The sequence below is a fragment of the Pangasianodon hypophthalmus genome, chromosome 10 (assembly GCF_027358585.1).
Source record: "Pangasianodon hypophthalmus isolate fPanHyp1 chromosome 10, fPanHyp1.pri, whole genome shotgun sequence".
NCBI lineage: Eukaryota > Metazoa > Chordata > Actinopteri > Siluriformes > Pangasiidae > Pangasianodon > Pangasianodon hypophthalmus.
The window spans coordinates 13,008,778-13,032,173 of record NC_069719.1 but is presented as its reverse complement, the minus strand read 5'-3'; the positions used below and the strand labels follow the sequence as shown (position 1 = coordinate 13,032,173).

General features: G+C 40.6%; 1 protein-coding gene across 4 annotated transcripts; it reads left to right on the top strand.

Moving 5' to 3' along the window:
• Positions 1–835: 835 nt before the first annotated feature.
• On the top strand, positions 836–22,663 carry fzd3b (frizzled class receptor 3b). Of its 4 annotated transcripts, XR_003403883.3 has the most exons (8): positions 836–1,133; positions 2,485–3,070; positions 12,795–12,991; positions 13,499–14,516; positions 18,225–18,373; positions 19,424–19,660; positions 20,702–21,500; positions 21,598–22,663. XR_003403883.3 is itself a non-coding variant. In XM_034308291.2 (7 exons), the coding sequence occupies exons 2-7, from the start codon at positions 2,816–2,818 to the stop codon at positions 20,916–20,918; spliced, it is 2,070 nt and encodes a 689-aa protein (XP_034164182.2). In that variant the 5' UTR covers positions 836–1,133; positions 2,485–2,815; the 3' UTR covers positions 20,919–22,663. The 4 variants fall into 4 exon arrangements, 3 of the variants coding, with proteins under 3 accessions (XP_034164182.2, XP_026790158.3, XP_026790159.3); XM_034308291.2 differs by having other exon boundaries at positions 19,427–19,660; positions 20,702–22,663; XM_026934357.3 differs by having other exon boundaries at positions 20,702–22,663.
• The last annotated feature ends 733 nt before the right edge of the window (positions 22,664–23,396 follow it).

Sequence of the window (23,396 nt, the reverse complement as noted above, 5' to 3'; positions counted from 1 at the left end):
GGTGTTGTGGTGACCTGAGTCACTTCTGCACCTGTTGTATTGCTCAGCACTTCATCTCCTGCCCATTTACTTTGTCAAGAAAGACCACTTTATTTATTCACGTCCTTCCCGTCTAGAAATCTAGCTTAGTCTGAGCAGCTAACAGCTGCCAAAACACATGCCACAGTGGTCAAACTGGTAGACCATCTCTGACACCTGATAAGTATTGGTAGAAAGGAATTCTGAATTACCACTAGTAATGCTACATTGAAGACAACTTATTTTAAGAAAATAACACAACAGTAAGGCAAATAGAAAAACATTTATTCATCAGTATTTATTCATAATAATGACTGTCTTTATGGTATACTGTTTGGGAAGAGTAATGATTTATAATTTGATCAGGTGTCATCTAGAGCAGGATGGGTTCCCGTTTAAGTCTGGTTGTTCTCAAAGTTTCTCCTTTATATCATCTCACGGAGTTTTGTCTTACCACTGTTGTCTCTAGCTTGCTCATTAGGGATCTAAATCTACATCCAGATTTCTGTAATGCTGCTTTGTTACAATGTTGGCCTTAACTGTTTTCATTTTATGATTGAGGTTTGCTTTAGAAACCAAGATAAGATAAGGCTCAGGATACTCCCACTAGAAGACCCACATTTATCTGTATTTATTCAAATACACAATTTCGTGACTCAAATTTAAAGTAATAATTATTTTTCTGAGTATGTCTTCAGTCATTATCTTTGGGATTACTGATTAGAAAGCTGAGGTTGTCTGTTATGTAGTGTGCTGAACTCCTGCCCTGTCTTCGCTCATCCCGCGCTCATGCGCAGTGGGAGGAGGGCGGGGCCTGTCTGTAGGGGAGGGGCTGTTTCTGCTGGAGTATGCAAAGCGAGGAGCGGTTCGTGCCGCCGTTAGCGTGTGTGTGTCTCAGTACATTTACACAGCGGTTAATAGTGTACAGTGCAGACTGTGTGCACAGGTAAACTCGGTTCAGTCTGAAACAGGTGTCTGCCTCTGGCGTTTCAGTTGTGTGTGTGTGTAAAACACAAGGCGTGTGTGAAGCTCAGAGCTGCTGCAACGAAGACGCGGTGTTATTGTCATACACAGAAAAACGGCGACGAGAAGCTGAAGAATAACGCCTACCAACGGTAAAGTTTTAGTTTCAGATTTATAAACCCGTGGTTGTGGACTTGTCCGGGGCATGACTGTGTGTGTGTGTGTGTGTGTGTGTGTGTGTGTGTGTCCGTTTTTCTCTCATTTGAAATGAAAAGCGCACGTCAGTGTATTGCTGAGGTCTGCCCTGTGCACGCGCATGCTGGGAGAAGGCTGAAGGGGTTAAAGGGCCGGTCATGGGGACACGAGAAAGATGGCTTAATGTTATAAAACAGTAACAGCTCAGAAATTACAAACTATAGCTTTCTTTACTCCATACAATATTTATTTTGTAAAACGACAGGCCGGAATTCATGTACAGGTCTGACTAGTCATTTTGTTTTGTAAATATTTCATAATTAAGTTGCACAGTTTATGCTCGGGTGTGATACACAGCTCTAGGCATTCCTGTCACAGTTTTAAGCTGCCTATATTTTGTCCTGCAGTGCTTGATGGCGTGGGATGTGCGTGTGTGTGAGAGTGCGTGCTTGCGCGCGCGTGCGTGCGGTGGAGAGGGGGATGGGGTGGTGGGTTTCCAGTCACGGGGTTTGAATCATAGACTTTGGACACAGTTATCAGTGGGATGCGAGTGTGGAAGGAGAGATGTTCAGGGCTGATAAACAATTTATCTGAAGGTTAAAGCCATTATTACATCCTTTTTATTTAATATTTTTGTTATTATTATTATTATTATTATTATTATTATTATTAAAAGTGCCATTATTAAGTATTTATGATATATATGCAGTATCTGTAGAGGCATAAAAATAAATATTAGTGGGGAAAAAACTTCTGCATTACGTTCTGCAATCCTGTTTTTATAGTCATTATACAAGTGCAGATTAATTTGTAGTATATTATATTTAGAGCTATGTCATGTTCTTATAATTACACTATATTTATAGGTCCCTATTTATATATTCAGTTTCACTCTTACTGTCAACGTATTTTTTATTTATGATTTGGCCATGTAATATTTTACTGTTTTATGCACTGATTAGGTATTCTGCTTTCATTTACTTGTTTATTTGATCTTTTTAGTACCTTGAATGTCTGTACTACAGGAAAACATAAATAACATTGTTGTTAATCTGGGTAGATATTATTATTACATTATCAGTTCAGTCTTCTTTGTTGTCATATAAAGGTTGTTGTAGGAACAGAAAAACTGAAAGGCAGTAATAAGGTTCAAAATTGCAAAATTTTCAAATTAATAATTACAGTTTGAATTATAATTTATTATGTAAGACCTACATACATAACATTCATCATCATCATCTTCTTCTTCTTGCATGGTTTAAGATAGGTAAGTTTTAATGTTTTGTGTCATGTTGTTTCATGTTGCAGGTGCTCTTAGAGCCAGTAATTACGAGATGCATGCTGTTTACTGATGGACAGCATGGTGAAAGACAGTATCTTGTTATGAGCTCTGGCTGTATGACTGCGTGAGCTTTGAGGTGGCTGATCAAAGTGTGCGCTGAGACGAGCAGCAGGTCGACACGCAGCCACTGAAGAGAGCATTGTGAGCGCTCACACAGGGGGATGGAAGCAGTGGACCAGCCCAGTCTACCTCCCTGACGCTCTGGTTGTGGTGGATATCCGTTGGGAGATGAATCATCTCCCATGCTCACCTTACAATCCCTGCCAGTCTCGCCATACTGCATTTTGTGAATGAAGGATGGGACTCGAAGTGGATTTATTGGTACCTGTGCTCGGTTTCTGCTACAGGGGGATGGGGCTGCTATGGACGCTGCTGGCCTCCACTCTGTTCACGTGCAGCTCTGCTATTCTCATGGACTCTGTAGAAAGCCACAGCACGTTCACCTGTGAGCCCATAGGGCTCCGTATGTGTCAGGATCTCCCCTACAACACCACCTTCATGCCCAACCTGCTCAACCACTATGACCAACAGACAGCCGCTCTTGCCATGGAGGTACGTGGATGTTTCTCTTTCGTCTTTCTCTGTTTCCCTGTTGGTTTGTGTTCTGTGTGGGCAGGTGAGGGAAAAAATGGGGTTGCCATGGAGCTTGTTGTTGGGTAAGCTTGTAGCTTGTCATTCTACACCAGCTCGCTTGAATAATCAAGCAGCGGGCAACTTTTAGCAAATTAAATGAATGCCACAAAAATAAGGTTGTAACAAGCAAGACACAGCTGGCATTTTCTGTTGTTATTTGTAAATGCACACAGACTCAATAGGATAGTCAGATTCAAATTTCATTTCATGCACAGACTGCTGTAGTATCATGCAATGAAAAAAGCATTCTCTGGTCACCCAGTTGATGCTATATCTGTCTTGTTCCCATCACATTAGTGTGTCGTTCTGTAGTCAGCTGCTTATTTTCTAAATATCTCTTTACTTGTAAATTATTGAGAATATGTGAAATATAATGTTAATTCATCAGGTGGTTAATAGTGGTGCAGTGGGTGAGTACTTAGCATAACAGTGCATGTTGAAGTGACTATGCAATATGGACAGACTCCCCTTTTTATGTATTTGTGCTAAAAAAAAAAAAAAAAGCAGTACATTTAAGGATTGGTTCATTACAGAACATGATTCTATGAATTCCTAACCTAGATCTTAGACCTGAAGTAGTAGAAAGGTTAAAGAGCATACACACAGAGGAAGCAATAAAGTACTTTGTGCTGCTTGCTCCCTGCCATCTTGTGCTTGGCTCAAGAGCAAAACATCGAAGGATGCTTTATTCCGGATATGGTGGGAGGAAATAATGCTGTCAGCCAACATTGTTCACCACTGCTAACAGCCTCATAATCTGCTAAGGCCTACAATGGATGGATTGATTGGAGGTGCTGAATGATCCTCTTCCTCCCATTACTGTGGTCACAGTAGAGAGCACAGCAGAGAGTGCTGGTGCCTGTGCAGCTCTCTAAAAACACAGCAGAGTGTCCACTGTCAGCCGATAGCTGGTTATGTGGGCCCTACTGCATTGTGGGGTGCCGGCATGTCACCGTCTGCCCATCTGTCACAAGGATTCACTATTCCCCCTGGATTTGTATTACATTACTCTCGGGATGTTCTGTGTGCTGAGAAACCAGAGCCAGTCCTGTAAATCAGACCCTCCCCCCTCCTCTGCCAGCACAGCACCATGCAGTGTTAATAGGAGCAGGGAGTATCCGCTCTTGCTCCTTGCATTTGCCTATTTGAAACTGAGAATGGTGTAGAGAATAAGGCAAAATATCATCTTGATACTCAGCGAGATTTTCAGGAAGATTTTTATTAGTGTTTTAAGCAAAGAAACATTAACAGAACTCAAACACACAAAAGAACCCATACAGTAGTAATTATAACAGGTACTGAGCCATCATGGACACTAGACAGATAATAATGAACAAGTAAAATAATAGTACACATTAAAAAGAAAATACACATGTACATAAAACCAAATCTGCTTTAACTCAATGGTGGCTCATTTACAAAAGCTCTGTGACATTGATATATGCCAGATAAGATAAGCATGTTTGATAAAATAACTAAGTTGATGAGTGCAGCATACATATCACAAACTCCATAGGGGTACCTTTTTTTTTGACTTGATGTGAATTTTTAACAGAGCCACTGACCGAGAAGATCAGGGTATTCTTTCTTGCTTCATAAGCTTTATCTCGTTATTTTTGTTTGAAAAAAAGACATTTTAATGACCTTCAATGATTATTATAATATTTAGTTAGTTAGTTAGTTAGTTAGTACAAAGATACTGAGTGCCAGCAAAACAGCCATATTATGACAACCAAGTTCTGATTCAACTTTTACATATTGCAATATCGCTGTCTTATTGCTTAGCTCTAATATGACCTTTCCAGTTATACCTAGTTTAATCATCATACCAGCTTCCTCAAAGCCACACTTAATATTTTGATGCTGATGACCCCTTTAATGCAAAAGAATATAATTATGCTGTTTGGTTTAGAGGAGATCAGGAATAAGCAGGTGCTTGAATCAGACTTGATCTCTCTTCATAATTGTTTGTTTGCTTAGGCTGAAGGGTATTAAACTGTAATTTTTCATTCTTCATTAACAGCACAAGTAACATTTTGATATAAGCAGGTTGGAATAGGTTCTTTGTTTGGGACATAGTATAACAAGTAATGAAATAATTAATTAACCAAAGCTTAGCTATATCTTGTGTGTTTATATTGAGCTGCATACAGGACCCATCACCAAAACCAACAGGCTTAGTGGTGGAACCCTATCCACTTCACACAGACACAGCTAAGATTAAGACAACTATCTGCTGACTTCAGAAGGCTTGACACTGAACGGTTTCAAGGGTTTCAGAAGTACTGATTTTTAGCTTCTTGTTGGTACAATACTGACTTGCTGTTGATTACAAGTTCATGTAGTTTGTCACAAAATAAGAACAACATAAAGTAACGTCAATACTCAGATAGACTTCGGTTTATGCTACTCCTGATCCTGACCCCGTCTTCTCCCCGGACCTGCCTGATCCATCCTGATGCCCTGCTTCTGGTTGGAGTTCTCAACACTTGGAATTCACTTGCTGTTGCTGAGGATGGCCCAACATAGACAGCCTAAAGATTGATGAGATTACTGATTACATTTTACCACTTAAAAACTATAAAGGTGGCTTTGGACTGCAATTGAACAGTTTTGCGCTCAAGTGATCAGTGAACATTTGATAACCTCAGCAAAATAGACTTCATGTGAAAACTATAATGAATTTCCTGTTTACACAATTGCACTTGTTGACCATGTAGTACACAGTTATAGAAGGGAATTATTTATAATTGCACTATTCGTTGTCACCCAGGCGTGCAACTGTTAAGTCTGGTTCCTCTCAAGCTTTCTTCTTCACATCCTCTCAGGGAGTTTTTCCTTGCCACCGTCGACTTTGGCTTGCTCATTAGGGATAAATTTATAAAGTTATAAGTTCAAAATTTATATCCTGAACTTATATATTTCTGTAAAGCTGCTTTGTGACAATGGCCATTGTTAAAAGTGCTATACAAATAAAATTTAATTGTACTGAATTTATGCGAAAAAAGCTATTACTACCATATTTTTTTAATCGTTGAACCTTCCACATCACATAGTAATTTTTGAAAAGAGCAGGAAGGAGAAATGTTTTTCATTCTCACTCAGCATTTCCACCTGAGACCGATTAGGCTGGAGAATAAAGTGTGTTTGGGTAATTGCAGGGTGGTGCTTATGGGCTGCAGCTGGGTTGCAGTAACTGTGAGATCTAACATGAGTTCTGAATGACTGATAATGACAGGCCTGTGTGTGAGCTCACCGGTGAATTTACAGCAGGAACAAGTTTCTTATCAAAGCATGGATTTGTAGGTGATAACACAGAAACCCCCCCAACCCCTTTAACCTCCTTTGTAATTTAAATGACTCTAAAATCTGGAATTGTGTGAGAAGATTATTTTTCTGTTCCACTGTTATTTACATGGCCTAGTAATTCACACTTATTGAATTCATGAAAGATAACAACCAGTCATGGCAGGTCTGAAATTAATGTGGAACTCTCAGGTTGTTCTGTCTCCATGATGTACTGTGTGTTCAGGCAATTATTTAAATGCTTTTGCCTATCATGTAAAATTGTCACTTGGCCTCCATTTCCTATCTCTAACAACTGATTAAATGAACCATAAATTTGGAGATCTTTAGAGTCACTCAGGGGCCAAAGAACTGGTTTATAACCTGAGAAACTAAAAGGCAGAAATGCATTTTGTACGTGCATCATGATGTTGATGTTAGGAGCAAATGGATACATCCTTTAGCTGGTAAAAGTTCCCCAGGTAAAGCTTAACAATTTTAAATTAACCAAACATTATAGTAACACTAATAGAGCTAAAAATTATATCATAGCATAAATTTCAGTTGTTAATGTTAGGTATTTTCATGCAGTTAGTTTCTTCACAAGGCTCCAATCTAAAGCAAGCAGTTCCCGCTTCTTAGCTTGGCTTATTGGGGGCAACTATGGAAACTATGGAAACCGCTCATGATTGTGAGTGGACAAAAGGACATGCAGTACTGCTCTCAGGAGGTGGTTTCTCCCAGTGACCTCCGACCCCTGAGGATGAGGCCTCATCAAAGACTCTCTCTTTAAACCAGCCTTTTTCTGCATCAGTGGTTGCCATGGCAGGGCTGGTGGAAAGGCAGGGGAAGAATGTGGCCCTCAGACAAGTGGAGTGGAGGAAAGACACGGCCAGAAAGAGACCCCTGATTCAAGGACGACTGAATGATGGGAGAGAGAGAGTGTGGGAGCTGCCATTCCTTCTTTCTCCTTTTCTTCTTTAAGATTGAGAAAAGAACAAATATTAAGGAAATAATTCCCACTTTGGACTCCGGTTTCCTCCCCCAGTCCAAAGACATGCGTTGTAGGCTGATTGGCATCTCTAAATTGTCCGTAGTGAGTGAATGGGTGTGTGAGTGTGTGTGCGATTGTGCCCTGTGATGGGTTGGCACTCCGTCCAGGGTGTCCCCTGCCTTGTGCACCGGTACAGAAAATGGGTGGATGGATTCCCCCTAGGGCAGTTTTACCTATTCAGGGCTGCCAGTCTTTTCACAATTGTGGGAGAGTGTGGAGGGCAACCCGGATCCAATTGGTTGGTGCAGATGAAGTTTATCTTGGTTGGACAGACATGCTGTGTTTTATTTTGTGTCTGTCCCTGCTCACTGCTTTTTATTTACCATTAATAGAGTTACTGCAGTGTTTCCATGTCACTCATGTAGCTATTTCCCTGCTAATTTCCTGCCCTCATTTAAGAGTTCTCAATGCTGCCAGCTGATCCACCTTCCATCCCGACACTGACTGTAGCCTGGAGAATGTGTCAGAACTGTTTGCATTTGCCACACCCAGAAGATAATTGAAGACAGAGCTGTGCAAAATGTTTTCCCAGCTCCGGGACAAAACTGCTGCACCACGAGAGAACAGATGAGTGAGTATGTGAGCAAGCAGAGAATCTGTGCATGCTTCACTGAGTTGGACTCTTAGGTCCTGACAGTGTAGTGAGCTGGAGGGAAGAGGCTGTCGTTCAAACACACACTACCATTTTCTCTGCCTGTGTATTCTACACAGGAACAAACAGCAAGAATTATTGCCAGCCAAATGTGTTACCTATAGAGCAGTTTCATAGATATGCATGGAGATAAAGTGAGTGAGAGACAGGAAGCTGTGCAACTCTGTTGAGGGGTTACATGTTCTGTTCTGTTTTTTTTTGTTTGGAAAAATGGTAATCGAATATGTTTATCATGGAGGTCTACTTTTCTTAAACTTTAAACTACTTAGCGTTAATAAATTAACAGCTTCATTCTGTAATTAAGCCTGTAAATTATTAAGCACTGTAATGTGTGAACTGTCATCAGATCCTCTGGATTAAGTGATTGTTAAATTTGTCATCTGATCTCTAAAATGCACTTGGGGATAATTAAATTGCTCCTGACAGTGTTTTTTTTTTTTCTGAAGTGTATGTGATACTCATTCAGAGGCTATTACAGGTCCACACACAGCTGAGTAGGGGAAAGGTGACATATTGTCAGTCTATAGAGTCAGAGTCATTTGAATGGCTAATCCTTGGAGAACCCAGTTTTCTTCACAAGTATGCTTGCTGAGAAAGCTGGCAAACTGGCTTTTCCACTAATAGCAACCCAAACTGGACAAATCTCCAGCTGCACACTGAGAAAGCTTGAGGGACAGAGAGACAGACAGAGATAAAGAGAGACAGAGGTCCAGACGCAGAGCCAAATTCATCTACCTCAGAGATTACCCCAGTTGTCAGTCGAGTGCAGTACTGACTCTCTCACTGTCTTTTTCATGTCATTCTTCCCTCTTTTTTCTACCTTCTGTTTCTCACCTTTCTACTTATAAGCCTCAAATAGGACCTGTAACCTGATAGCTGACCTGAATATTTCCTTCTACTACACCATTGGAATAGCTGGGTGTATTTACACATCACACACAGAAACATGCCTGAGTAGCCCAGCAGCAGTCATACACTTGAAGGCCTAACCTCCATTGATTCTTTAAGTAAATTGTAGCTTAGACAATGAGAAAACAGGCAGGAACTTAATCCTTCCATTTAAGTATTTGAAGAGGAGTGGCCGCTGGCATCTGTGAGAGACAAATGTTTTCTTTTTCACTCCTGCCAAAAAAGCCCACCCCGTTTCTCCTGCTACTCCTCATGCGAAGTGTGGGTTATCTAGCGTAGCAGCCGGGTAATCAGATCCAACGCTGCAATGTTTTAATTACCCATTAGCATTTTAGACACAGAGATTAAGCTAGATGATGTGCTCGCATGTGCATTTCAGGAATATAATATGAGCCATTTTTCAATTATTCATTCACATTCTTTTGTCATAAGAACAATTTTTTTGTCATTTCCTTCACACGGAGGATATTATAATTACTTCCATCAGTCTTGTTTCTGTTTTAGTTTACATTTACTTTACAGAAGAAGGCTATTTTAAATACATATTACCGATATTTCATATAAATTTTGTCATAGACGTTTTTGATTATATAGTTTTCTGCATCAGTGTGATGGAAAAGATAAATTTTAGATTTCCGAACATTCTAAAAACATTAAAAAATTTTGCATAGAAAATTTCATCCATCATTAACAAATCTAAAATGTTACATAATGGACCGACCACATTTCAGAAGAAACATGATGGTGGCTGTCTGGGATTTCAGCTGAAGAACTGTGGCAAATTATCCAAAATGTTTGCTAGAACCTTAAAGCTGATTTCTACCTGAAACTACACATCAATGTACCTGAACTGAATACCTGAAACAATGTAGAGAATTCTTGCAGTTTTAAAGCCAGTTACATTTTTGGTTTAGTTTTTTAATGGTTAACACACTTTATAATCAATTTTATTCATTCATATTATTTCATTAATTATTAGATTTTCATTATATAGAAACTAAAAAAATTAATTATTTGCCTGTGTGCCTGTGATTTTCCACAGTACTGTACACACACACATGCACACGCACACTACACACATTCTGTACTGTAATACTCTCTGACAGAATCACTTGGCTGCTGTAGACTGATGAATATGAAAGGCTCCAGTATGTTGAACGTGCCCTCTGGTGTCTGTAAGGCTTCAGCTCTCGGAGCCGGTCAGTCACACAGGATCCTCTCTCTGGAGGAGGCAGGGTCAACAGATACACGCTAGTTACAGGGTGACTAGGGGGAAGGAGAGATGTTCACTATTCACTCTCCCCTCGGGTCCAGTTTCTGCACATAACACACAAACTAGTGATTGAATGAACGCACACTGTGTAGTACTCACACACTTATTGCACCCATGACACACATGAAATATTGAGGCCAAATACGCTTTAAATGCCTGAAGAGTGCACAAGAGCTACTGCTACATTCTGTTTCCTGATCATCTCCTAAGCTGCAGTCATCTAAATGTAGCACAGTTTAATTTTGAAATCATGTGCTTTTTCCCGTGTTTGAGTTGATGGATGGTGAAGAGCTTCTCTTGATCGTCCGATTTGCAGCACTATGAGGACTGTTTCTTCATGTTTTCCAGTGGCAGTTTTTGCCTTGTGAGTCTCAAGAGTTAAAGACCTTTAATCTTTATTTACTAAACACCGTGGTGTGATCTTTCATCTGGCTGTGACATTAGTGTAAATGTCAGCATCTCAGCCTCAGGCCTGAAAAAGAAAGAATAGTTTCACTGTTTTTTTTTTCCTTTCAATGCATCCATTAACCCTGGGGAACATTAACGCTACTTGACATGCCTGTAATACCCCATTCAATTCTCTTCTTTTACAGTCTGTGTTCTGCTTGTGTTCTGGCGACATGAGTAGAAAGATAGCAGATTTTACACATTAATGTCAAAATGGAAGTGGGTTTGGCACATTTTGAAATGTTTTAGAGAGTCTATGATTTTTTTTTAAATGTTACATCACCTTGAATTCATATGTATTCTGACCTGCATGTTTGTAAAGTGAACATGTCAAACAAGTGAACATCAGTTTTGTAAAATGTCATGCTGTTTTGTGTATGCCTCTGGTGCTCTACCTCAGTCCCAGGTCCATGAATAATGCACATGCAGTGTGTAGTTCAGCTTTAGGCAGCACTAAACATTCAGCAGCAGCAGTCCTGTAATTCAAGCATTTCAACCTGGCAAGCAGAAGGCACTTACAGACTTTACCGCTAGACAGCATGGCAATGACACAATCAATATTACATGACTGGAGCGAAAGAGTCAGCACTCTCCTGTCCGTTTCCACAGCTGTGTCTGGTGGGCGTAAAAATCAGCAAGTTGTGATCGTCTTTTGATCTCTGTTTAATCTCACCACTTCGGGGACAAACTAAATATTTCATCAGCTCCTTTAAATATTGATGTGACATTTTGTTCTTATCCTGTGAATTTTAAAGTTATTTTCAAACTTTTTTTATTTTAGGGTCAGGTGTTTTTGGTGCATTACACTCCTTGTTGTATAAAAAACTGCTGACAGAACTGAGACTAACGATGGTTAAAAACTTGTCCAAGTATATTATTACAATTCTCAATACCAAAACAATCCTATGGCAGAAAAAATTATCAACAAATGGCGTGATCACACATTCATCACGCTTTTTCTGTTTGTTTTTGTACATGTAGTTTCTCTGTATATAACTTCATACATTACTTAATAAAACTACTCTGTATCTATTAGATAAGCTATTGTTCCAGAAAAAAATATTTACTGGCAATTACATCCCCCCCTGCCCCTCACTGACTTTCCTTAATTTTAGTTTATGGTGTACATCTTTGTTGTTTTAAACAACAAGTAGGCAAAATAAAAATAAGCTACACACAATTCACTATTACTTTTGCAAATTAGCCTGTTTGTGATAGAAACTCTCAGTACTCTCTGATGTCCTTGCATTGCTTTTCCCATCCAAGTCAAATTAGTATGCACATATTAACTTGTCTAAAGGCAAAAAACTACAGCATTGTGAGTCTATTTAAATAAAATTTTGAAAAGTTAGATTACTTATTTGATTGTCCCATTGAAGTATTGAAAATCTTCTGACACTTTCAATGCAGCACTAGGCAGGGAAAAACATTGTTCATGTGTGTGTCCATGTCCCTTTTCCCCCAGTCAGCAGGCCAGTGATAAAGGGCCAGACCCCAGCAGGAAGTGCATGTGTATTGGCCGGCCCCAGGTGGAAGGGCATTGTTCAGTTCTCCAGAGATTTACATGTTAATGCCCAGCTCTGCAGCTGTTCTGTCTCCCAGCATGCACTGGTCTCCTTGGGGACACAAAAGCACAGTCAGAGCCACCCACAGGCTGGCGAGCCTCAGGAATGGGCATAGGATTACAGTACTGAGGGAAAACTTGCATGGCTGCCTTTCTCTGTTTACCTCTGCAGACATAATGATTTCTTATAAAATTCAAGAGTGGTGTCTTCAGCTGAATGAATGTTTGATGCAGTTGCACCTAATATACTGTATCTTGGCTTAGAAATATTGCACACATCATCTTGCACGGTTGACCTTTTTCATTTCAAAATAGAAAAAACCTAGTTATGTTTGCCAAGCTGGTTTGATTAGTTCCACTGAAGTGGCGCTGACATCATGCAGCACACTGTTATGAGAACTGTCATTCTGTCACAGTGCTGTTGGCAGAGTTTGATCCTCCACTCATCTCTCTCCACAGCTCTTTCACCCCATGGTGAACCTGCAGTGTTCTCCAGACCTGAGGCCTTTCCTGTGTGCGCTCTATGCCCCTGTGTGTACGGAGTATGGCCGCATGTCACTGCCCTGCCGTAGCCTGTGTATCCACTCGAAGAGGGACTGCCACAAGCTAATGGATATGTTTGGTGTGTTGTGGCCTGAGGAGATGGAGTGCAGCAGGTAAAGGAATCAGGTTTTGTTATTGGGTCTTATAAAATCCTGGCATGATAATACATACATGGAAGATCAATCTATATGTGAATAAAATTCTGTAGTTAATTAGACCAGAAAATCACTTTGTTTCTACAGTAATATATTTCATATTTTATTTATTCAAAAATTTATTTTAAAAATTATTTATTTATTTATTCCTAGTTAGTTAACAGCTACCAGTCTCAAAGGACAAAGGCTAACAAATGCTTCTTCCAAGACACATGTAAAGCCACTGCATCTTTTCACACTTGGAGGAGAGCCTGCTAAAGATATTCAATATGCAGTTGAAACCCATAGAACATCGCACAACTTGGCAATATATTATTTATAATATTTTACACATACGCCATGAGGTTTACAAACTTTTCTTCAAATGTTTTCTTAAATACTGAAAATATCATTACTAAAAAGGCAGACAAGGATTTCTTTGTGTGCGTTTACAGCAATGTCAAGTTTTTTTGCCCCCAACCCAAGGTTCCCAGACTGTGATGAGCCGTATCCTCGTGCTGTAGACATGCTGACCACTATGAACACCTCGGACGAGTTGCCCATGACAGTGCAGCGAGACTATGGTTTCTGGTGTCCTCGTGAGTTGAAGATTGAGCCTGAGCTGGGTTACACGTTCCTGGGTGTGCGTGACTGCTCCCCTCCCTGTCCCAACATGTACTTCAGACGAGAAGAGCTCACCTTTGCCCGCTACTTCATCGGCGTCATCTCCATCGTCTGCTTGTCCGCCACACTCTTCACATTTCTTACATTCCTCATCGATGTCACGCGCTTCCGCTACCCGGAGCGGCCCATCATCTTCTACGCTGTGTGCTACATGATGGTGTCGCTGGTCTTTTTCCTGGGCTTTCTGTTGGAGGAGCGTGTGGCATGTAATGCAGCTAGCCCAGCCCAGTTCAAAGCCTCCACAGTGACTCAGGGCTCCCATAACAAAGCTTGCACTCTGCTCTTCATGGTGCTCTACTTCTTCACCATGGCCGGAAGCGTGTGGTGGGTGATCCTCACAATCACCTGGTTCCTGGCAGCTGTGCCCAAGTGGGGCAGCGAGGCCATTGAAAAGAAAGCCCTGCTGTTTCATGCCAGTGCCTGGGGTGTACCTGGTGTGCTGACTGTAGCGCTGCTGGCCATGAATAAGATCGAGGGTGATAACATCAGCGGCGTATGCTTTGTGGGATTGTACGATGTACACACTCTGCGCTGGTTTGTACTGGCTCCGCTGTGCCTGGATGTGCTGGTCGGCGTGTCTCTGCTTCTTGCTGGAATTGTGGCCCTAAACCGGATCCGCATGGAGATCCCTCTAGAGAAAGAGAACCAGGACAAGTTGGTGAAGTTCATGATCCGTATTGGCGTGTTCTCCATTCTTTACCTGGTGCCGCTGCTGACGGTGTTGGGCTGTTACCTGTATGAACAGGCGTACCGTCCATTGTGGGAGACCACCTGGGTACAGGATCGCTGCAGAGAGTATCACATCCCCTGCCCTTATCAGGTAAAACCACTGCCATCTTATTCTCATTAACTTTATAACAGAACCAGTCCACCCTAGAGCTGCTGTAGCTTCAAATATTATACCATCCACAAATGAGGCTTTAGACAAAACAAGTGTGAGAACTTGGAGTAGTGTGTGTTTTATCTACAATTTTCAAGTAGTATCTATTATTTCAGTTACTGCTGATGATAATAATATTGTTTATCATATACTCTGGTGCACATCATGTGTTTTGCAAGCCCTTTTCATATGCTACACCCCTTGTAGGTTAAGATCAGCATTCTGTCATGAAAAATAAACCTGTGTATCCAACTTTAGCAAACTACAGCAGTGTTGACACTCTTTTGATTGCCAAAAGCATCAAATTTATAAATTTATAAGTTTATTCTGAATTTATGTAAATTATTTCTGTAAAGTTGCTTTGTGACAATGGCCATTGTTAAAAGCACTACACAAATAAAATTGAATTGAGTTGAATGTATTAGTTTCGATACATTGAAAACAAATGATTACAGACCCAAGTGAATAGCATTTCAAGCAAAGAGCACTGTGAAAAATGTTACAAATTTCTGTAGTAAATTAAGATATGACCTGTGGTGAGATCTGTATGTATGTTAGTGAACATTACACCACTATGTTAGCTAGGCAGTATATAACTTCTGCCAAAAGAACAATAATTTCCTACAGGATGTCACGTGCTGTGAGCAGCATTCTGTTCACATTATCTATTAGTGTCAGACTTCTGTGGCCACAGTATATTTGGAGCAATAAAAGGTTATAGTTATTGATTTTTGATGAATAGGTCTATCTGTGTTGGGTAATAAAGGACTGTGCTTGACTACTGATTATGAATCCCAAAAAAAATATCTCAGACTGGTGTCAGGTGCACATGGCTCTAAGCCAGCCTAATTATACATTATATTTAATAATGTATCCCCTTAAAAGAGTGTGCAGACAAAGCACCAACTAGTCAGTGGATTTCAAAAATCTATTCTCTCATACATCTGTAGTTAGAGCTTGCTTATGATTTGATATTTCAGTGGGCATTTTACTGTTTATACATCTCTTTACTATCTGCATAACATTTCAAGACCTACATTTGTCAAAAGATGTCCACGTTGGGACTGGAATGAAAGGATGGTGTGATGTGATACACCAGAGTGACACACTGTGCACTTATGTTACCATGTAATCTAAGACCCTTGGCCTTTCTCAATGCACAATAACACAGTGATCCAACCGAAGCTGAGTGTCACGTGACACAGAAACTCACACAGTCTCTCACTCACTTGCCCAACCCGTGCAGGATAGATTCTGTCTCCTCCTCCTCCTGCCTGGCCAAGCTTTTCATACACTCCTACGCTCTGTCAACCTGTAACCCGCCCTGCCTACACTGAGCTACTTACTTTAAGTAACAGCTCTGCTTTATATAGGTGTAGTTGTATTAGCATGAGCTGTGTGTGAACCTCTTGTTCTCTTTGATGTGCAGGTTTGTCATTCTTTACTGATTGCTTTGTGTGATAGGCTTCTGTAGCAGGTTAGAGAAAAATGCTTAGGAGAGAGCTTGGTCTTGGATAAATGATGATTGTTCCATACATAGTAACATGGCAGCCCTGAGATGGACTGACCTACCATCTGCAGTGAATTCACCCACCTTCTGTCCAGTGTTGTGTCCAAGATAGACTCCAGATTCACTATGACCCTGACCAGGATAAAATGGTTACCTAAGATAAATGAATAAATGAAAAAACTTATGCTTGGGTGTGTGCTGCCATTAAAACAAATGCACTGTGCTTAATATTGCACCTTGTGAGAGAGACCCAAGTCAGTGCTACTTCGTTTTAACATTAAATGAGATGCCCATTTTTTCTTTAATTTAAAAATTTTAATAATTTAAAAGTTTTGAGTAGTATACTGCTCATGTACTATATACTATAGCTACTCAACACCCAATAACCTACACAGAAACTCATCATAATGAAGGAACCATGCTGGACAGTTTGTAAGCATTCTGTGTGAACCGCTGCAAGTGGGAATGCTACGGGAATGGTTCCTCTCTGTGGTCAGAAACTTTCAGCCCTGCAGTAGAAACCCAGCCTCAGTATGCGGTGGTTCTTATCAGAGCACTGAGTTTGAGTTTAGCAGTTTCATATCACACTTAGGTTTGAGATAACATTGAAGACTGAAGACACACTCTGTGTGTTTTCCCCTCTGCTCTCCAGGAGGATTTCTAGCATATGTGTGAATTGAGAAAATGCTCTCTGTGGTCACTTACATTCCAACAGCTGCTATTACAGAATGAAATCTTACTGTAATGAATTTGCTGCTGTGCTTCTTTATTTCCAAAAATCATTTGGAAAACAATTAATTCACAGAAATGCCTGAAAGTGTGAAAGTATTACATTTAGCCTGCATCATGAGTACTAATATGCATCAGTGAATTTTTTTTCAGCACACTTCACTCATATGTTTGACGCCTTGGGCACTGCTCATTTTTTGTTCGTTTTCTGTTCCACTGAAGCACGTCTCTTCTTGAGAATTCACTTTTACCCTGTGTTATCAAATAATTCATTCTAAATGCCTTATATTTTTGTCTAGTGAACTCCCAATACAGTCTAATCTATAGTCCTGTGAGTGTGCACGTGTGTATGTTGGGGTTTGTGCTCACACAGTGGCTCTTCTGAGAGCACTGGGCTGTGCATCCTGAAGAAGCTGACATTCACACACACAAGAGAGGATATGAGAACAAAACATCTTTGATCTGAAGTGCATCCCACTCATTTGTGGGGATGTGTCATCATTACAGTTATATTTTCACACAGCTAAAATGTTAGTGTTCCTTTACTTTTGCTTGACACTACTTGGGTAAGGCCATTTACTTTTTTTAGAGGTTGTAGTTCTGAAGGTTGGAATGCCTTCTCTTACCTCATATATCTAGCACTAGTAGTTTTTCTGTGGAAAAGTAGCTACTAAAGGCATTGTGCCTGGCACACAAGTGTGGGAGACAGGATTTTATAAGCACACTCATAGTGCTTAGAACAGAGAAGTAACACCACACAATACCAATCTCTATATCTGTTTAGTGCTCCAAATATGTGCCTGTATTTGGATTTAAAACTTCTGTGGGTTTAACCAGAAGGTGTTTATTTGCAGGTATATATTAACTGTGTTAAACTATTGCACCTGCCCACAATATTTGACTAATAAACACTAGATATTCATGTTAGTGAACGTGGTCTTGTCTTCATGCTGTGAGCTTCATATCTGCATGAAAGTAAAAACCTCCCACTCACTCCCACTCACTTTCCTATTATAAGCTTACAATAAACCAAATATAAAATTAAACCTGTTTCTGTAATTGTTTACTGATTTCAAGCTTGAAGTAGTCTTGTTCTATTGGCAGATAATTTTGCTCATTTTAAGTATTTATTTCTAGAAAGGATCAAAATTGTCTGCCAATAGAAAGATAAGTAATAAGAAAATGTAAATCTTGAAGTAGGTTTACTAATCTTATATTTTGTTTATCATAATCTTATAATTGGAAATACTAGATAAATTTGCCTATACTCAAGATATTTCCACTTACTATCATTTTTAGCAGTGTGTGTATGTTTAGAAACACATTAGCTCTTCATTCCAAATAGTATCTGTATTCAGTTACATCCCTAACATTTGTGTGCGCGTGTATGTGTGTGTCTGTGTGTGTAGGTGGAGCAGACGAGCAGGCCTGACCTGGTTCTGTTCATTATGAAGTACCTGATGGTGTTGGTTGTTGGCATACCATCTGTGTTCTGGGTGGGCAGTAAGAAGACCTGCTTTGAGTGGGCTAGCTTTCTTCATGGCCGCAGGCGCAAAGAGTAAGTTTCTTATCAGATGAGCACCTCACTTCTGCCTCACTTCATGTTTAGACAGCTTGTGTATGTAGAAATCCAGGGTTTGGCAACACAAGAACTGAATAATACACTCCCGAGCCCCAGTAAAATGTTGAAAAATATATACTCACTAATCAGTTTATTAGGAACACTTGTACACCTACTCATTCATGCAATTATCTAATCAGCCAATCATGTGGCAGCTGTGCAATGCATAAAACCAAGCAGATATGGGCCAGCAGCTTCTGGTAATGTTCACATCAACCATCAGAATGGGGAAAAAAAAGTGATCTCATTGATTTTGATGGTGGCTTGATTCAGGGTGCCAGATGGGCTGGTTTGAGTATTTCTATAACTGCTGATCTCCGGGGATTTTCACACACAACAGTCTATAGAGTTTACTCAGAATGGTGCAATAAAGAAAAAACACCCAGTGAGATGGAAATGCCTTGTTGATCAAAGAGGTCAACAGAGAATGGCCAGACTGGTTCAAGCTGACAGAAAGGCTACAGTAACTCACATAATCACTCTGTACAATTCTAGTGAGCATCTCAGAATGCACAATAACCTTGAGGCAGATGGGCTACAACAGGTTTCACTTCTGTCAGCCAAGAACAGGACGCTGGGGCTGCACTGGGCACAGGCTCACCAAAATTGGACAGTTAAAGAGCAAAGGGAGTCTCTATAGTGTTCCTAATAAAGTGCTCAGTGAGTGTATGCTGTTGACTTTTTTAAAACCTTATAATCATAATTCTTTTGAGATAAACTTTGCCTTAGCTTATAAGGTAGCAACTAGGAGAGATCATTTAAATAGCTGCTGTATCACATGGTGCTCAAAGAACTGTTTGTAGTAAACGTTGCATGATTCTGGTTCTGTCTAAATTTTTTTCATTTCAGTCTATACCACAAAGTCGGGCAGCTTATTTACTGTTTTGCTCTGTTGGTCTACACCTCTGTTCCATTCCATTCTGTTTTGTTCAAATAACGTTTTAACTCTTCCCCTTATATTTCCTTATATCTTTTCTCCTCCTGCAGCAGTACGGTGAATGACAGCCGCCAGGGTCTGCAGGAGCCCGACTTTGCTCAGGCTCTGTTGCGTGACCCCAATACGCCCGTCATCCGCAAGTCACGTGGCACGTCCACACAGGGCACGTCCACCCACGCCTCTTCCACTCACCTGGCCATGTTAGATGACGTGCGCAGCAAAGCAAGCAGCGTCCACAGCAAGATGAGCAGCTACCACGGCAGCCTGCACCGCTCACGTGACGGCAGGTGAGACCCAGTATGAAGTGTTGCTGTTTTTTTTTATTCAGGGCATGAGGGCTTGGCATTTTGCATGCATTTAAACTGTATCTATTTATACCACAGCGCTGTTGATTTTTCAAATCCGATTGGTTAGAAGGTGTTCATTATTATTTTATAACAGCAGCTCTGGCTGTGTCTCGGCAAAATGACAAGCTGTGTTTTTTTTTTTTTTTTTTTTTTTGAGAGAGACAGAGGGAGAGACAGAGGGAGAGACAGAGGGAGAGACAGAGGGAGAGACAGAGGGAGAGACAGAGTACAACCGACATTAAATCTAACTATACAATGATTCAAATAAAATTATATACTTACACCCAAGCCGTACACCAAGCTCTTCACAAATACATGATAGCATTAAAACACCCAACACAGCCCTTAATTCAGCATGCATTAGTGGCCATTTGAGGTGGTCTGGTCTCATACACACTTGCTTAAGCCCATTCTAAACATGTTATGGTAAAAGCTATGGAAAGGACAAAAGTGGGAATACTAATTTTGTTATCTGAAAGATTGGACATGTGGCTGGGGATGAAAGCTTTCCATTGGTATTAGAAGCTAAATTTGGCATGCACGGTAGTGATCTCCATAACAACCAGTGTGTATATGGTCATCTTATCTGTATGAATTTATTATGTGGATCGATGTAGTGCCCTAACTATTCATTCTTTTTTCAGAACTGTATACAGTATGTAAGTATACAAGACCTCTTTATGACCTTAGTGAAAGAACTTTTTTAGGGAAACTACATGTTTTCGCCACTGCACCATCACATATACTGTATGATGTTACCTTGTAAATACATCTGTCATGATTAGTCATGATTGGAGTGTATAGAGTTATTCACCATTGGGATACCTTTGTTGTGCAGATCTGGCAACCCTGCAAGACAGGAGCTGAAACATGCCTGAAATTGTAGTACTCGCTGTTCAACCCTGTAGTACTGAGTGATCTCATGCTGTGTGTTTTGTAAGAAGACTGAACTCCATCCCCCTTGTTGTTTTCATCTAATAGGTACACTCCCACCAGCCACAGAGGCATGGAGGAACACCCGCCCTATGGGAGCATGCCCCGCCTTAACGAGCAGCTATCGTGTCACAGCAGCCTACACCGGCTTGACAGCCAATCACGGCACAGCAGCGCACGGGACTTAAGCCATCCTCCACCCACCAATATAACACATGGCTCCAGCATGAACCGTGTGGTGGAGGAAGATGGATTGAGTGCATAATTACTAGACAGTTCAGTTTACACACACTGCCCTCAGCGTCGACTCAGCTCAAACCTGAACACTCGTACTGTGGACTATGGAACTAGGGACTTGTTGCTCTGCAAATGCAGAAGAATGTGAAGACTGCACTCAAGCTGGTACACGGTTTATGTATTTTACATGTACAGAAGAGCCTTTGTGGGAAAGTGTGTCGGTCCACACTGCCTGTGGTACACCATACACCTTTGTAAGATACTGTGAAGTTCATGGCGAGTGATGGGGCAAGTGAGTAAAGTAATACAGCATTACTCTGCCCCCTGCTGAGGGGCTGCAGACATGTTTCTCACAGTTAAGGCAGTAAAAAAACAGGCAGCCTGCAGCTGTACACTCCTAGAGACACAGTGTCTTACTTGCTGGCTTGCAGCTTTTTCTCGCGTGATCGTCTCCACGGCTCTAAGCAGCTCGTCAGAGCAGCTCCAGATTCCATTCCGTGAGGATCTTTTACATCTTAGCCTTCTTCGTGATCAAGCACTCAAAGCCAAGCATAAAGATGAAAGGGGAATTAAGACAAATGTGACTGTACTTGGCAGTTACGTGCCTCTGGTAAGCAATTACATATACAAGATAAGGATGGAGAAAGGAGAAAGGATTTACTCACACATCACAAGAGCTAATGTATGTTTCTGTACATTTATTACAGTACTCCTCAAAAACCACATACCCGAAAACCTTACTTCCACCAGATGAACCATTCCGTGCTGCATCAGCCTACCTCATTAGCCCAGAGATCCTCTACCTGCCTCAGATCACACTAAACATTTAACCTGTGATTGCTGTCCTGTTAATTATTATATTTTGAGCCAGCTTTATAAGCAGAGTGGCGCGACTGGCAAAGTGCAGCGTTTCCACAATGCATTTGTTTTACCACAGGCCTGTAAAGTCATAGGAAAGAAAACATTTACAGAGGTACATGTGTAAATGTATTTTGTGCACACTACTGATGACATGCTGCCAGTGGCAAGCGGGGTAAACACAACTTGAACCAGAAAATTGTGCTTCACTGAAGCAAGTGGCACCACAACAGTGCAGAAGTGCGTGGTTACTGCTTCTGGTAGATAAATGTGCTCCAGTCTGAACGCTATATGCAAAAAGCTTTGAAAACACTAATTCTGCCTGACATTTCTGTTGGTCACTCGAGTATGCAATGTGTGCTCCTACTGTAAGCATGTAAATGTGCAACACTGTAAAATATTTCTGCCTCCAGAAGCTTCTCTGGTACAGAATTCAGAATTTAATACATATTATTTATATCAATTTATGAATATATTTGTATTATTTGAAGTTTCTGGTTTTTTAATTCAGCTGCACCAAGTCATAATTTTGTTAAATTGTAGCTAAATCCAGATGTCTGGATGATTATGCTGAGTGCTTTTGTTTACCTGTTGGAAAAGTGAATTATCTTTGTGGTATTTAGTGCCTGAAAATGTGACTGTTGACCTAAAATGACCACGCTTTAACAGCTACTACTGCTTCTCTAGTTTCTTTGCCTTCAGTCTCCAAAGTACTCTCAGTGCTTCGTGATCAGCTTTTGTCTATACTATAGAGACTGCAGATTTTTGTAGAAGGAGGAAGATTTAGCACTTTAACTATGGCTAGCTGTTGAATGTGTGTAGATATTCTTTTCAGTTTTAGGGTCTTGCAAATTTTTTATCATTTTATCATATATCATTTTTTTTATAAAGAAATAAAATTGCTTATGAATGCTGTTTTGTGGTTTTTTTTTTTCCTATTCTGTTCAAACCCATGGAGGAATGTTTCAAAAGTATCTTGCATGAATTCTCAGATGTAGTTGGATTCTTGGCATCATGTTAAATGCAGAAATCACAATTCTCTCTGTAGTATACACTAGTATACACCAATCAGCCATAACATTTAAACCGACAGGTGAAGTGAATAACATTGGTTTTCTCATTCCAGTGGCACCTGTCATGGGGTGGGATATGTTAGGAAGCAAGTGAACAGTCAGTTCTCGAAGCTGATGTGTTGGAAGCAGGAAGAATGGGCAAGCATAAGGATCTGAGCAACTCTGACAAGGGCCAAATTGTGATGGCTAGACAACTGGGTCTGAGCATCTACAAAATAGCATGTCTTGTGGGGTGTTCCCGGTATGCAGTGGTTAATACCTATCAAAAGTGGTCCAAGGAAGAACAACCGGTGACCTGGCGACTGGGTCATGGGCGCCCAAGGCTCACTGAAGGCAAATTTGCGCCGGTATCACTTTCTCATTTTCTAGATATTGACTGTCAGGTGAAGTCTACTTCCTGCTCTACGGATGTTGTCCCTCCTCATCTTCTTGCGACACAATCAGCCCCAGTATACTGTCTATAGTAAACAGCTGCCTAATTAATGGTACTGTCCCATCCAGTTTTAAATACTGCCCTTTCTTAAAGAGACAAATCTAGATCCTTTAGATTTAAATAATTATCGGCCCATCTCAGC

What these genes read in the sequence shown, in the direction of transcription:
- fzd3b (XM_026934357.3), top strand. Translation starts at nt 2,816, where the DNA reads ATGGGACTCGAAGTGGATTTATTGGTACCTGTGCTCGGTTTCTGCTAC. An exon ending in ACATCCCCTGCCCTTATCAG is followed by an intron (nt 14,517 to 18,224) that starts GTAAAACCACTG and finishes CTGTGTGTGTAG; the next exon opens with GTGGAGCAGACGAGCAGGCC. An exon ending in CACCGCTCACGTGACGGCAG is followed by an intron (nt 19,661 to 20,701) that starts GTGAGACCCAGT and finishes TTCATCTAATAG; the next exon opens with GTACACTCCCACCAGCCACA.